At 34.5% G+C, this 13,805-nt stretch overlaps 1 protein-coding gene across 2 annotated transcripts; it reads right to left on the reverse strand.

Moving 5' to 3' along the window:
* Positions 1-4,421: 4,421 nt before the first annotated feature.
* LOC132298998 (U-box domain-containing protein 33) lies at positions 4,422-13,257 on the reverse strand. 2 transcript variants are annotated; one of them, XM_059795409.1, is made up of 9 exons: positions 12,379-13,257; positions 11,767-11,888; positions 11,264-11,385; positions 10,512-10,616; positions 9,724-10,204; positions 9,383-9,523; positions 8,326-8,856; positions 5,279-6,040; positions 4,422-4,957 (listed from the first exon to the last, which is right to left on the reverse strand). In XM_059795409.1, exons 1-9 carry the CDS (start codon positions 12,641-12,643, stop codon positions 4,775-4,777), a joined length of 2,712 nt encoding a protein of 903 aa, XP_059651392.1. In that variant the 5' UTR covers positions 12,644-13,257; the 3' UTR covers positions 4,422-4,774. The 2 variants fall into 2 exon arrangements, with proteins under 2 accessions (XP_059651392.1, XP_059651393.1); XM_059795410.1 differs by having other exon boundaries at positions 9,383-9,520; positions 12,379-13,256.
* Positions 13,258-13,805: the final 548 nt, after the last annotated feature.

Here is a 13,805-nt window from a genome sequence, read left to right on the forward strand (position 1 = left end):
CTGAATATTTAAATAAAAAAAAATTATAGAATTAATTTAAGTTGTTTATGTTAGTAAAGTATTAATAAGAAAAAAATCTCTTTCAAAGATTTTCACTTACCTTATATAGAACTGGCCATGGTAGGAATTTTCTTCTCTTTTTTTTTGTGGGACCAAGAACTATAGTAAAGCTGTGTTTGGCGGCATAGAATTAGAATCTTGAAATTAAAATTGGTTGAATTTGAAAACATTTTGATTCAATTTTCTGAATTGTTTTTCTCCAATTCCATCAATTTCAAAACTCTAATTCCATATCTGTCAAACATAATCTAAGAGAAGTTCAAACTTTAAAAAATAAATTCAGAATTTAAAATTTATGTCTTTACATATTTTATTCCTTTTAACAAGGCACTCAATAATGACATTAGTTGTCTCATTTTTATCATATTAAAAACTTTGTTAACTTCTATGCCTGCCCAAAGAAAAAAATGGCCCCCCATTAAATTGATCCCAGCTTAGCCAAGTGTGAAGACATTCAGTGATGACAAAGAACATTCTTAGTTGGACGGTGGTGTATATATTTCAACATGGCGGCCAAAATTATTATCGATGGAGAATTAGTCCAATTACATATAATTTTACCACCAGGTGTCCGAATATAAAGTCACGTCATTCTAGTTGGACATATTTAAATTCCGATGATGTATCATTTTTCATAACATTTGTTGTTTTGCGACGAGACAAATCACATGAATCACACATGGTGTGAATTTGATCATGGAGGTCCAAGGTCTGCAATTTTCTTATGTAACGTGTGATAATATTTACATTTTGTTTCAACAGGAAATCATAAATGTGGTTGACAATCGGGTGGACTTGATGAATAACGTTGTTTGGCTAGGCCATTAATTGTAATGCTAAAATAAGTTGGAGAACCGTGTTTCTTCATTAAAAGATTGATGGAGACCAAATGCTGCTATTATGTGCTGTATTGACCAATATGCATTGTATATCTGAAATGGGTTTGGGTTCAAATTTTAATTTAATCCCACCCTAGTTCGTTTTTATTGATTTTAGATGATAATTTTAATATTCAAATTAAGAACCCCAAGGGTCTCAAGAATAATACGGTGAAAGTATATTCTAAATCTCGTGGTACATAATTTTAAATATATTATTATCATGGTCCGCAGTATCGGCCACGATATCGGTGGCGATTGCGATATCGGTGGCGATTACGGTGTAATAGATTCGAATACAGTCAATATAAACTGGCCAATACAAGTTACGTATCGGACGATACGTCCAATAAAGCAAACCATGATTACTATATTGTGTGAATCACAACCATAGGTGTAACAAAAAAATATACAATACTATCCCCTAGCATTTCAATTTAGGAATTGTTAAATTACTTGTCTTTAGAATTTTCAAGACTTGGTAGATTTTAAGAAGTAAATCTACTATGAAATACCATTAGGTTGTGTTCAGCTGCGTAGAATTGGAGACTTAAATTGGAATTGGTGAAATTAAAAAAAAAAAAACTATATAATTTTGAACTAAACTTTTTTTTTAATTTTAACGCTCCAATTCCATGTAGCCAAACACACCCTTAGACTATGTTTGGCTACTTGGAATTATAATTGGTGGAATTGAAAGAAGAAAAAAAAAATTAATTCAGTTTTTTATAACTTGGGATTAAACTTTTCTCTGATATCAATTCTAATGATCCAGTTTTAAACTGGATAATAAAGCTCTATTTGAAGTGACCTACCTTGACTGGAGAGTGGCACACCTTAATCCAGCTCACATTCTCTCAATGCAATGAAAAAAAAGGTCAATAGTCTATTTTACAGCATAAAAAGGTGCTTGGAATTATACCATGATGTTGAAATTACTTAAACAACCTCAACCAGAACCTTGTGGAAAAGAATAACTCACGGTAGAATATAAATGCAAGAAGGCATTGTGGGATGTAGTTGATTGTTGGAGGTTGGGTAATCCTAAAATTTGAATTTTTCTTGGAGTTCGGTTGGAGTGGTTGAAGCCCTTCAAAGAGTTCAATTGTTTGCCACTTTTAGTTGGTGACCCTACTTGTTGGTGTAGATTGTTAACATGAACAAGCTGCCTGTGATTGCTATAGTTCGTTCCTGCACGCATTGTACACATGTTCGTGCATGTTATGTACAGACGATTCTATGTGTCTGATACACGGTGTACCGGCCGAATAGACACTCCTCACTCACATAAAAACAGTGATAATTGTAAGCCTTCTTTCTTTGATTTGAAAATAATTATTCTAAACAAAACAAGCACCAACTCTAGTTAATTTACTAAATTCCCAAAAATGCCCTTTGCATGAGTTCAACAAACTATAAGACTATATGGTATTCTGCACCTCTATTTTCTCCTGGAAGTGGCACAATTTGACCACCCTTGGTCAAGAAGAATACGTGCAGTAATAGACGACTTTGATGGTACAGTGCACGGTGCAACGGGCACATCGAATATATTCTCATAAATAGAAGAGCCAAAGTTACGATGACGTCAATAATAAAGTTGACATCTCCCATTCACGTAAAAACAATTATAGTTGCCGGAACCTCATAGTCATGACCCTTCTTTCTTTAATTTGAAAATAAATATTCTAAACAAAACAAGCACAGCTCAATTTATTTTACAAAAATTCCAAAAATACCCTTTGCATGAGTTCAACAAACTATAAGACTACATAGTATTCTGCACTTCTATTTTCTCCGGGAAGTGGTACAATTTTACCACATTTGGTCAAGAAGAAGTACCCCACTATGGTTTCATCAATTCATCATCTATCTCCTCGCAAAACAAACAAACAAACAAGCAAGCAACCATTTTAATAATTAGCTGTAATTTATGGGTAGGAATTTATTGAGGTAGATAGCAAAAGGATGAACTAGACATGAACTCAGCTCCTAGTCATTTTTAATTAATTGTATCAAACATCACATGGGACTTCATTGCCTTCTCTTTTTCAAAACCCAAAACATTGTTTGGTAACCATCACATAACAATTAGAGCCTCAAAAATTTATTGTCAACATGTTACTCTTAATTTGTGTATAATCTTTATTATTATTATTATTATAATAATACAAAATTAGAATTGTTAATCACACATGGGTCATGGGTCACGTCCATCTCATTATGTCTCATAGGGTGGTGGAATGTACATTCCGGTGGTTGGGCTGTACTGCTGCTAACTTTGACACACAACGTGGTTTATAAATCCACATTAAATGAGGGAAACTAGAGAAACCATGTGAAATAGCTCTTGGTTTGGTGAATTGCGCCCCACCAACTTCGACCTATATATGGAACATAATTAGGAGTCCCAATCGGATCACCCATCTCTCTTATTTCACCCATCTTACAAAAAATATAACGAACATTTTTACCCTTTTTACCGTAATTTGAAGTCCCCAACTTCACGAATGGAGGATTTCAGATCCTGTCCCATGCACTGCAGTACTAGCATTACATATATAAATACGCAACACTTTTGTTGTGGTTAGAGTCGCTAGACCATCTTATTTACCTATCTTTTTAATTTTTCCGTCTTACTAAGAAAAAAAAAAAAAATGCACTATATATATATATATATATATATATAATATATATTATTATATATATATATATATATATTATTATTTTTTTTTTGAAACCCCCGAGTCAACAAAGTGTATTTTGCAGATATATATATATATATATATATTTTAAACCCCCAAGTCAACAAAGTGTATTTTGCAGATTGCTCGTGTTGATAGGACTACACATGGTAACTTGAAAGACCGAAATCCATATGATTGTTGAATTTGTTGTAGCACTCTAAACTTATAATTTAGTTCTGATCAGCTGCTAAAGGCATCATTCAAAACACAGCTAAATAAAATATTTCATAAATTGTTTTTGAGATGTACACAAAATTATGCATTGCTGGGTGGGATGTACTTGAACTTACATATGCATTTAAGCACATATAAGACCCCCACCAAATGATTTTCACGTCCTTTTTTCTTAATTGATACTCACACATACATGCCTTTTTGGAGGCTTGAACCCTTAACCTTCTTTTGAAAAATAAGACCCAATACCGTTATGCGAATATACTAATGTTTAGAAAATAAGATCAAAAACTAATTGAGATTATTAATAATTACAATAGAATTATTCAATGTGGTGGATAAATGAAAATAATCCACTTAATGGAGAAAGTATTTATTTTGAATTGAATTTAATGCTTGACTTGTTCTCAAAATTTGAGGTACAATATGTTATAACAGTAAAAATATAAATAGGAGCAAGTGATAGAGACATATACCACCTTATAACAAGACTTTCAAAATCACTCTCTTCTGCTAATTTTAAGCTCATGACATGATAAGCATAGTTAAATGTTAAGAAAGATTAACAAGACAGAAAAGAAACCTTTTTTACTCTGAAAGGAACGGAACTTCACAAACTATATCATTTCAAAAAAATTGTATCACACTATGTAGAACAGGTATGTGTTTTTGTACTGGAGTCCTGCAATTCTTGCCAGAGTTGAGGAGGGGCCGACAAGAAACAGGGCTGTGTCGTGTCGGCTCCTCCCCGACTCAGCAAGAAAGACGTTTTCCTTAGGACTGACATCTATGACATGGAACAAGAGTATTACCCTAATACAATGTCCAAGATCCAGTAAAGAATGAGAAGGGGAAGAGAAAAGGATTATACACAACACTTACGACACCAAAATGGAACCGGAACATAATAATATTTCATGGCTGTGGCAGCCACTCCTGAATAGCAGAACGGAGAGCATGGTTCGGGACAAGATTGGTGTGTGCTAGCTTGAGATTCGTCATGGGCGAAGTGTCGTGGCCACTATCAAGCCATCCCCTTAATGCCTCTGCTTCGTAAGTGAAACCGTCCGCTGCTACATGTGGATCTTGCATGACTTCCTGCAAGTTTAAAAAAGAACTCCATAACGATGATCCAAAAGAGAAACATGCATAGCAAAGAATTTATTTGAGGAAATGAAGTAAAGCAGGAAATATCAAGAAACTAGTTTAATTTTGTGATGCAGGTTGGGAGAAGGGGGGTTTCAGAAGTATCAGTAAGATTAATAGAATTACTTAATAAACTTCAAGAATTTATAGAAACTGGCCTACATATACTAAGAAGAAGTTGATATTGAGCTTTTAAATATTTATGGGAAGTCAATGCGCAGTTTTAATGGATTAATGATGTTATATGTTACAATTAAGAAGCAATGGCGTTACCTGAAAAATGGGACAGATAAAATAGGATGGAATCTCGCGATGCTCTTCAGACCCCAAACGGAACGATGAGGCTCCACATGAGACTCTCATTGCTTCAAGTATCCTCCACACCTCTGTGGCAAAATCTGGCCTGCTCTTACGGTTCATCTCACAGCACCTCACTGCCAAGTGAGCCAACTGTTTGGCTTGCACAAATGGCCAGTCTCCAGCTGTAGGATCCAACAAGTTTTTCAAATTTCCTTTATCTAATGCATACTGCACTTCCTTTGTTATCCCCAAGGCTGGCCTCCCTGTCAATAGCCGTAGCAAGATGATTCCAAATGAGTAGACATCTGACTTTGAAGTAAGTTCTCCAGTGGAAAGGAATTCAGGATCCATGTAAGCGAAGGTGCCCTTTGGATCAGTTCTACAACACAATGTCGTGTGGTTGCTTGAACTTTCATTGCAGGAGAGTACACGACAGATTCCAAAGTCACTGAGTTTGCTCACGAAGTTGGCATCAAGAAGAATGTTTGCTGGTTTTAAGTCTCCATGTACTATGCTGTGGGGGTTACATGAATGAAGGAAGATGAGAACATTACATAATTCTGCGGCAATTCGTATTCGAGTTTGCCAGGATAGTGGGGGAGTGTTTTCCCTGCAGTTGAGCCGATCTTCAAGACTCCCATTAGGAAGATACTCGTAAATTAGGGCCCAAGCATCTGGGCAGGCTCCTATGAGAGTGACGAGGTTCGGATGCCTTAACTTACTCAAAACATCAACCTAAAATAAATCCAACATATAACAGGTTAATATATTATTTTTTCAGAGACAACAGAAAAACTGCTCATTCATTTTACAAAATACAATAAAAGAAACTGATATCAGGGATTACTTGAAATGTTCAAAAAGAAGGTTCAAATATACAAATAGCCACTTCGTGCAAAATATTGTTAATTGTTGGGTTTGTGTCCAGTCAACTTTCCTATCTCCTTTTTTCCGGTAAGTTACTTATAAAAGAAATTGATAAGCTATACTGCGCAACAGTGCTGATGGAATATAGAGAGTAAGTATTAGAATGAAGTAAAGAAATTTGTCTACGAGTTCTATAGAAAACAATTGTCTTTAGTCTTAATATTTATCAGTATATCCAGTTCTCGCATCTAGTAGAATATAATCCATAAAATATGTATAAACAGTACCGAAATAACATAATGAAAATTTTCCATAAATGAATGCACACCTACTTTGGAGCATACTTGGAAAAAAAGAAAAGCAATCATTTCAATAATACTTCCAGCATTTTAAGGCAATATATATCTTATTTCTACTAACCCTTAGGCAACAATAAAAAAAAAAAATTTTATGCTTTCAAATTAAATTATTACTTAAATGTTGATAAAATGTCGAGGGTTTTATTGGCCAAAAAAATTGTAAATTTTATTGTACGAGTGTTTGCATATATACATATATTTTCCATCCTAATAATTAATGATGCCATATATATATATATATATATATATATATTTTTATATTCAATGGAGACCCGATGATACACCTATTTAAAGAGGAAGAGTAGTTTACTTTGAAGGTAAGCGACAAAGAGGCCGACCATAACTTACGTGGGATGAAGTAATTGAAAACGACTTACAAAATTTAAATGAAGATAAAGACATGATACAAAATAGGAAAGAATGCATGTGGCTGGCCCCATCCATATGGGATAAAGGCAAGGATGATGATGATGATATATTTTTTGTTTTAAAATTATTAATTATGAAGCATTATTTATCCACCTGGGAACAAGTTGGTAATTTTATGAATTATAAACTATTAGAATTATTATAAAATTACTTGAGACTCAACCAAACGCAGTGACAGAGCCAAGAATTTATTTTGGGAGCACATTGAACATGATAAATTTTTTTAAAAAATAAAAATAAAATAAATCCAACTAACAAAGAAGATATTCTTTTTTATCTTAGTTAGTACTCACACACACATGCCTCCACCGAGGCTCGAATCCCTGACCTCCCTTTGGGAAGTAGAAGCCCGGTACCACTAGACCACTGGCTTGTTGGTATAGACAACCAGACAAAAAAATTTAGTGTAATAATCAAGATTCAAATACCATGTCACAATTCACAAAAATTGCAATAAGGAAAAATTCAAAAACCTAAAATATAGACATTAAGTTCATAAAATTGCAAAAATTAATTGGAAGAAAAAGAGAAAGAGAAATATTAAGAAGAGAGAAAAAAGGTTGCTGCACATAGATCATACATGAGTGCAAGAATATGAAATTTTACAAAGAGAAAAAAGAAAAGAAAAATGAGATAACTTTGAAGGGAAAAAAAAATGCAGGTTTTATTAAAGAAGGGTTATGAAAAACTTTTGAAGGGAATAAAAGAAATTTGGAGCAGAAGAGAGTAAAAAAGAAAACAAAGGAAGAACTAGAGAGATGTGTAGAGAGAGAATTTTAGGGAGGGCATTTTGTAAACTTTCTACATACATAAAAGTAAAAAAAAAAATAAACTGCACAAATTTCAGGGGGCAGCTGCCCACCCTAAGCCCATGATGGCTCTCCATCAGTGAACATATGTCAGCATCATATATTCAGATTGCCAGGCATATGCTAAAACAGTGAATGAACAAGACACAAGCACTTATCCGAAGAGATATCAAATACAACTCCAATATACCAGAATTTCAGACAACAGACCATTAAATCTAGAATTTGGATGCAGAGGCATGTGAGCAGTGAACCAATTGACATGGAGCAAATAAAGGGCTATACCCCCACAAAAAAGTTTAAAATTTCCTATTTGATTCACTGATCCAAATCATAAAATAGTAAGGCCATCTATTAAATGCACCACAAGAAAGAAAAAACCATAGTTATCAAATTATGTTATAGAAAAAATAAATTATATTAATCTGCCGACAAACAAATGTTTTTGTAAGACTTTCAACCCTGGTAATAACTACAACTTTCAGCTTAGCAAATGCATGGTGCAAATTAATGGTTTACCTGACATCAAGTGAGAATAAAACTCAAATCATCTTACCTCCTGCTGAAATTCTGAGGGGCCTTGCAAGCTATTAGGGTGAAGCATCTTTATAGCAACTTGAGTGTGACGAAGGCAACCTTTATATATACTTCCATAACCCCCTTCCCCGACCTTCAAGGATGGGTCAAAGTTGCAAGTTGCTTCTTCAATTTCAGAGAGAGAGAATTCAGAAAAGAACCTTGGCACAATTGTGCTCGAGGCCTCCTCTGCTTGTTTCTTTCTCAAGTCCTCAGCTACACTCAGTGCATTATCACGCTCTACCTGAAACTGGTCACGTTCTTTCTTGTAATTTTGCAACAGCTCAACAGCAGAAAACATCTTCTGTTCCAACTCCTGTACCATCTGGTTAGAATTTGCAATTTGGCTCTCCAGTAATGATTTCTGTTCCAGGGCAGTACGGAGTTCTTCCATGACTTCGTTTGCCTGCTGCTTCATCATTTCAAGTTCCTCTTTTCCTCTAGCTACTGCTTCCTCAATTTCTTTCCTTTTTCTCATTTCCTCATAATGTAAAATTTCTGATGCTTTAGCCTGTAAAGTGGCAGCCATAATGGAAATTCACATAAGATCATTGAGTTCTTCAATCTTCTGTTTAAAGTCAGACATGTTACAGATTTACAGTAATTCTAGATTGATGTCTATGTACTCGGTTCAAGAAATTACTGAACCAAATTCAGAAATAATGCCCGACCTCTTGGAAGGAAAATCGCCTAAGAAACAATAAACCATCTTTGGAGCCCTATTACATCCAAACCAATGCGTTGAAACAAGGAGTTTGATCAGTAAGGGTCTCCTTGCATTGTTCACTAGATTTTGTCCATCTTCCATCCAAAAGGTGGTCAGTTGATGTGAGAGTTGAGCATGACAAGTACATGCTCTCTAGAATGTTTTAATGTGTGAGACTGTGAGAGACAGACATCACATTTCTTTTATCTATTATACCTTTTTAGAACATCTATGACAAACATGAAAACAATAAATCATCATAATGTATTATACTTCTGACACAATTCACCACAAGAAAGGGAAAAAAGTGCATAATGGCTAAAAAATTTACTCTGCGAATAGCTTCAATTGCATCTTTTTCAGCTTTTCTACGCCTGATTGACTCTTCAAATGCTTCTCGCTTAGAATTTTCTGCCTCTGCCATGGTTTGTTCCAGCTGATCATAGAATTCACCATCCAGAATTCCTGCCTGCTAGAATTCATGAACCAATGAGGGACTTGCCAAAAATTGTACTTCAAATGCTTCTAGTGAATGAACCAACTCATTCAATGATGCTGGAGAAAAAAGTTAAATAATACTTATATTTGCACTATCTTAGCATACAAATTCAACAAGTGTACATGCTCCATGATGTGTGTGTGCGTGCCACGTAATAATAATATTATACATACTAGTACAGAGGGAGAAGATGAATGTCTTTGATCCTCCTCCAAATGAGGCAGTGCACGTAACTCTAACTCATTTTCACTGCCCTCAGTTCTCCCAAATGAGGATAAATCGTTCACCACTTCACTGGAAGAACATGATGAAAAACGTGAACCCAGAGAAGGACTTCTCCTTGATATTCCATCTGATTCGTCAGAGCTCCCTTCTGCATTTAACCTACTGTGAGGAGATACCCCTCCAGTGCTATCTGAGGAAGAGAATGTTAAACCTTTCATCCCATGAACATCAGAACTAACTCTGCGATAATCTGGACCTAATGTTAAACTTTTCATCCCATGAACATCAGAACTAACTCTGCGATAATCTGGACCTAATTGATCCTTCTGCCGCTCTATAACAGACGGGGATTGCAAGGAACTAGATTGTCCAGTTTCAGTGATTGGAGTTGCATGCAGTGATGGAGATGCTACTTCTAGTCTACCTTGCCTGTTTTATATATGGCACTTGCATTAGTGGTCATGAAAATCACAACAAATGATAGTTCAATAATCAAAAAGTTATGAATTTAGTAAAAAACAAAAAAGTCAGTGATGAAAAAAAGAAAAAAAAAATTGCTGAAAAGAATTCAGGAGTTTTCTCTGTCATAATTGATTGAAATAAGTAGGTGGTCCAAATAATTGTTAAGGAGGCTCAGAAGCTTCTCCATCAAGGACAAAAATCATCATCCCTCAAACATTTCCCATTCAATATAACCTCATTAAATTACACATAAGAAATTTAATGTCAAGAATACCTCGTGTGGACTAAGTTCCCTTTGCAGATAAACCATATGTGACAAGAAACAGGAGCCTGTAAGCGTACATAGATGGCCTTTTTGGACTTCAGCTCTGTCATTTTCCTGCAATGTTAAGGCAGTAGGGTAAGCCACCCTAGTGTACAAGTGCTATATAAGATTCTATCCAGTTAGGAACAGATTAAATTCATATGACCAGTTTAGTTTCAACAATATATTGAGTACAAACTATTGTTGTTTACTGAACAATGGTTACATGGCATGATAGAATACAATTATTATTATTTACAGAATCGCATTGGCTGAGTTTGTGGTTACTCTAAGGGGAAAAAAAGAAGAAGAATCTATTTCATCCCATATTAATTGGATCAACATACAAATACAGATCAATCAATCACCACTCCTTTTGTGAAGCATAACCTAAGGGCAAAACAAAAGGAGCATATCTAACTGCCCAGTTATGATCTCCTCCCAAACCAGAGACATTTTTTCCTGGTCACTTGAAAGTTCTGCTTTATGTGAACTTTCCTGCATTTAGCATGCAGGACACAGATTCTAAAATAAGGAGTGAGAAAGAATGGATCCATCGTACCAGAAAATAAACTTGCACTACAGAAAGAGTCAGAAAGAGCAGTGTTCAGAGCATCATACAATCACCATTTTGCCATTAATTACGAGATCAGGGATGTGCATAAAAACTATCTATAATGAAGCTGATAACCAACTGAAATTATAAATGTTGTGGTTTTTACTTAGAATAGCGTGAGTATGCTGCTGCTCCCATAACTAGCCTTCTGATGCAATGTTTGGATATGAGTTCCACAATGCCCTTCTCAATAGAATCCATTTCAATGTGCAGTATCTCTGCCCGCACCTACAATATAAGTCATGACTGCATTAATTAATTAAAAAAAAACCATGAAAGCCGAATACTAAAGTTCACAAAATACAATGATTCATTATTCCAAGAGGAAGCCCTAGATTTTAGAACCATTTGCTGAGCATTGGTAGCTGAGGGCTATTTGAAAATACAAACTTTGAAACTTCATAATCTAAGCATAGATCACCAGAGTAAATGGCTCTTACACTATACTTTAGCATTTTGATTTCTTTACAAACCTTTACTACAATCCTCTCATTTAATTTTTCAGAAATTTTAAACAACTTGTTCTCCTATATTATATCAAGTTTCACGGAAGCTACAAGACTCAAATACAATTACATGTTACTGGAAAAACAGATAACCAAATCATACCCCTGCTTGTTCACACATGATACTGTATTCATTCAGAAGCTTTTGCATATTCTCCCTTTCAGTTTCTCGGTATGACCTGACTTGATGGTGTTCCAGTCGGCTCACTGGAAATTTTGTGCCCACTGCCAAAAAATAATAAAAATTATAATAAGATGATGTGTAAATTCAAAAACTAAGAAATTAGAACGGTATCATGAAATAGGCAAATAGGGCAGTTCAACAAAGAATAATTACAGAATTAAAATTAAAATGAAACTAGGGGAAAAAAAAGAATTAAAATGAGAAGTTCCAAAAGAATAGTGAAACAAGAAAATGAAGGGGAAAAAAATTTTGATTGCTCATTTTTCTTGGACATTCTCAAACACACACATATTGATCCTGCATAAAATAGTACAGATTAATTTTGGACAAACCTGTAAATAAATAATAAAAGGTAATAGAGCTGAAAAACTATTACATTTCAAAAAATACGCACAAAATCCGGCTTTATTCTTGAAATTATAAAGCAATTGGGGTTCAATTATTAAAAAGTCAACGATAATAATTTCAAAATTCATTAAAAAAAAAAATGAACAATTAACGTATTCAGAAGACATCAGTAAGAAAAATTACTCATTGGAATCATCTGCGCTGGCTGGTGAACATGAAGGATGCAGACCTTCCTTCCTCCTGAGTTATGCAGTGCCCATGACAAAGTATATTTACTCTCTTTAACCTCCTTCCCCACCGTAACATATATCCTATCTTCAATCATTCTCACAGGTGCTTCTTCCACAATTTCATTTCTACTAGCCATCATTCTTGAGATTTCAATATTAGGATACCTAATCGGATTTATTTGTTGTGGAATCGCAGGCATGGGACTCACCACAGCCATAGAAAATTATCAATTCCTTCAGCTACTCAATTCCAATTCTGTCTGTATCTGCATATATATATATATAATAAACTTACTCAAACACCAGAAAACCCCCAATTCTCTGAATATTTGACGAAAAGGGGACAATTTAAACGAAGTGCTGAAACGAATTCTACTCCTCTCTCTCTCTCTAGAACCTTATTTCTCACTCGGATTGAATATTTGAAGACGCTAGAAAACACTGAATCAACATTTCACGAGATTACACTATCAATCACTCAAATCCTCACTCTCTCTCTCTTCCTAAACTTCTTCCTGTTCAACTGAAACCCTAACGTTTCGAAGATTCGAAGAGAAGATACTATCAATCACTCGAATTCTCGCTTCAATTTTAGAACACTGGATTGAAATCGATGTAAGCAAACAAAAGTATTGAGAAGTCTCTATAGCTATGATTAACATTAAAAGGGGTTGCTTGTCAGCTACAATAGACTACGATATATATATATATAGGATTATATATTCAATGAAATTTGCGTAGATACATTCACGGCGGGCTCCATCCACCTCACTCTCTCTCCTCTGTTCTCTTGTTTTCTCTCTCTAGATTCTCTCTCCGGTTGCTTGCAAAGTTGAAACTTTCTTAAACACGAAGCTTCTGCGAATGGCCCCTGGGCCCCAATAGCCCAGTTGTCGAGTTAAAATAACGTTTCGCCGAAAAGTTGAAATTTTAGGGTTATATTAAAGTGAGGGTGCCCTCATACTCTTATCATGGGGCTTCCTTTTGAAATCAAAAGTCTACTGTTTAGACTGGATTGTAAGGAACTGTTCCGTTTCGTTGCTCAGAAAATGTAGGATGTCATGAACGTGTTGAATGCATTATTTATTACATGTTTAGGGACGACTTAGTTTGTAATTATAAAAATAATTTTTAAATTAAAAGAATAGAAAATAATTTTTAAAAAATAATAAAATAAAATTTTTAAGTATTTTTATAAGTAAGTTTTCATAAAACAATTTTCAGAAAACTGAATCAAACAAAAAATTTTGTACAATTTTCTATTTTCTGAAAACAAAAAATTATTTTCAGAATTACAAATCAAGCAAACTCTTAAATTCTCTTGATTTAGATTGTTTGTTAATTTTAGATTTAGATATTAAAACAACCACAACAATTTAT

The sequence above is a fragment of the Cornus florida genome, unplaced genomic scaffold (genome assembly GCF_030987335.1).
Source record: "Cornus florida cultivar Cherokee Brave unplaced genomic scaffold, ASM3098733v1 CherokeeBrave_3.0.0_Hap2_Chr03, whole genome shotgun sequence".
Lineage (NCBI taxonomy): Eukaryota > Viridiplantae > Streptophyta > Magnoliopsida > Cornales > Cornaceae > Cornus > Cornus florida.

Coding starts and splice junctions, on each gene's coding strand:
- LOC132298998 (XM_059795409.1), bottom strand. CDS start 12,643: ATGGCTGTGGTGAGTCCCATGCCTGCGATTCCACAACAAATAAATCCG. Junction 9,524..9,723: donor CATCTTCTCCCTCTGTACTA/GTATGTATAATA, acceptor CATGAATTCTAG/CAGGCAGGAATTCTGGATGG. Junction 4,958..5,278: donor TTATCTGTCCCATTTTTCAG/GTAACGCCATTG, acceptor TTAAACTTGCAG/GAAGTCATGCAAGATCCACA.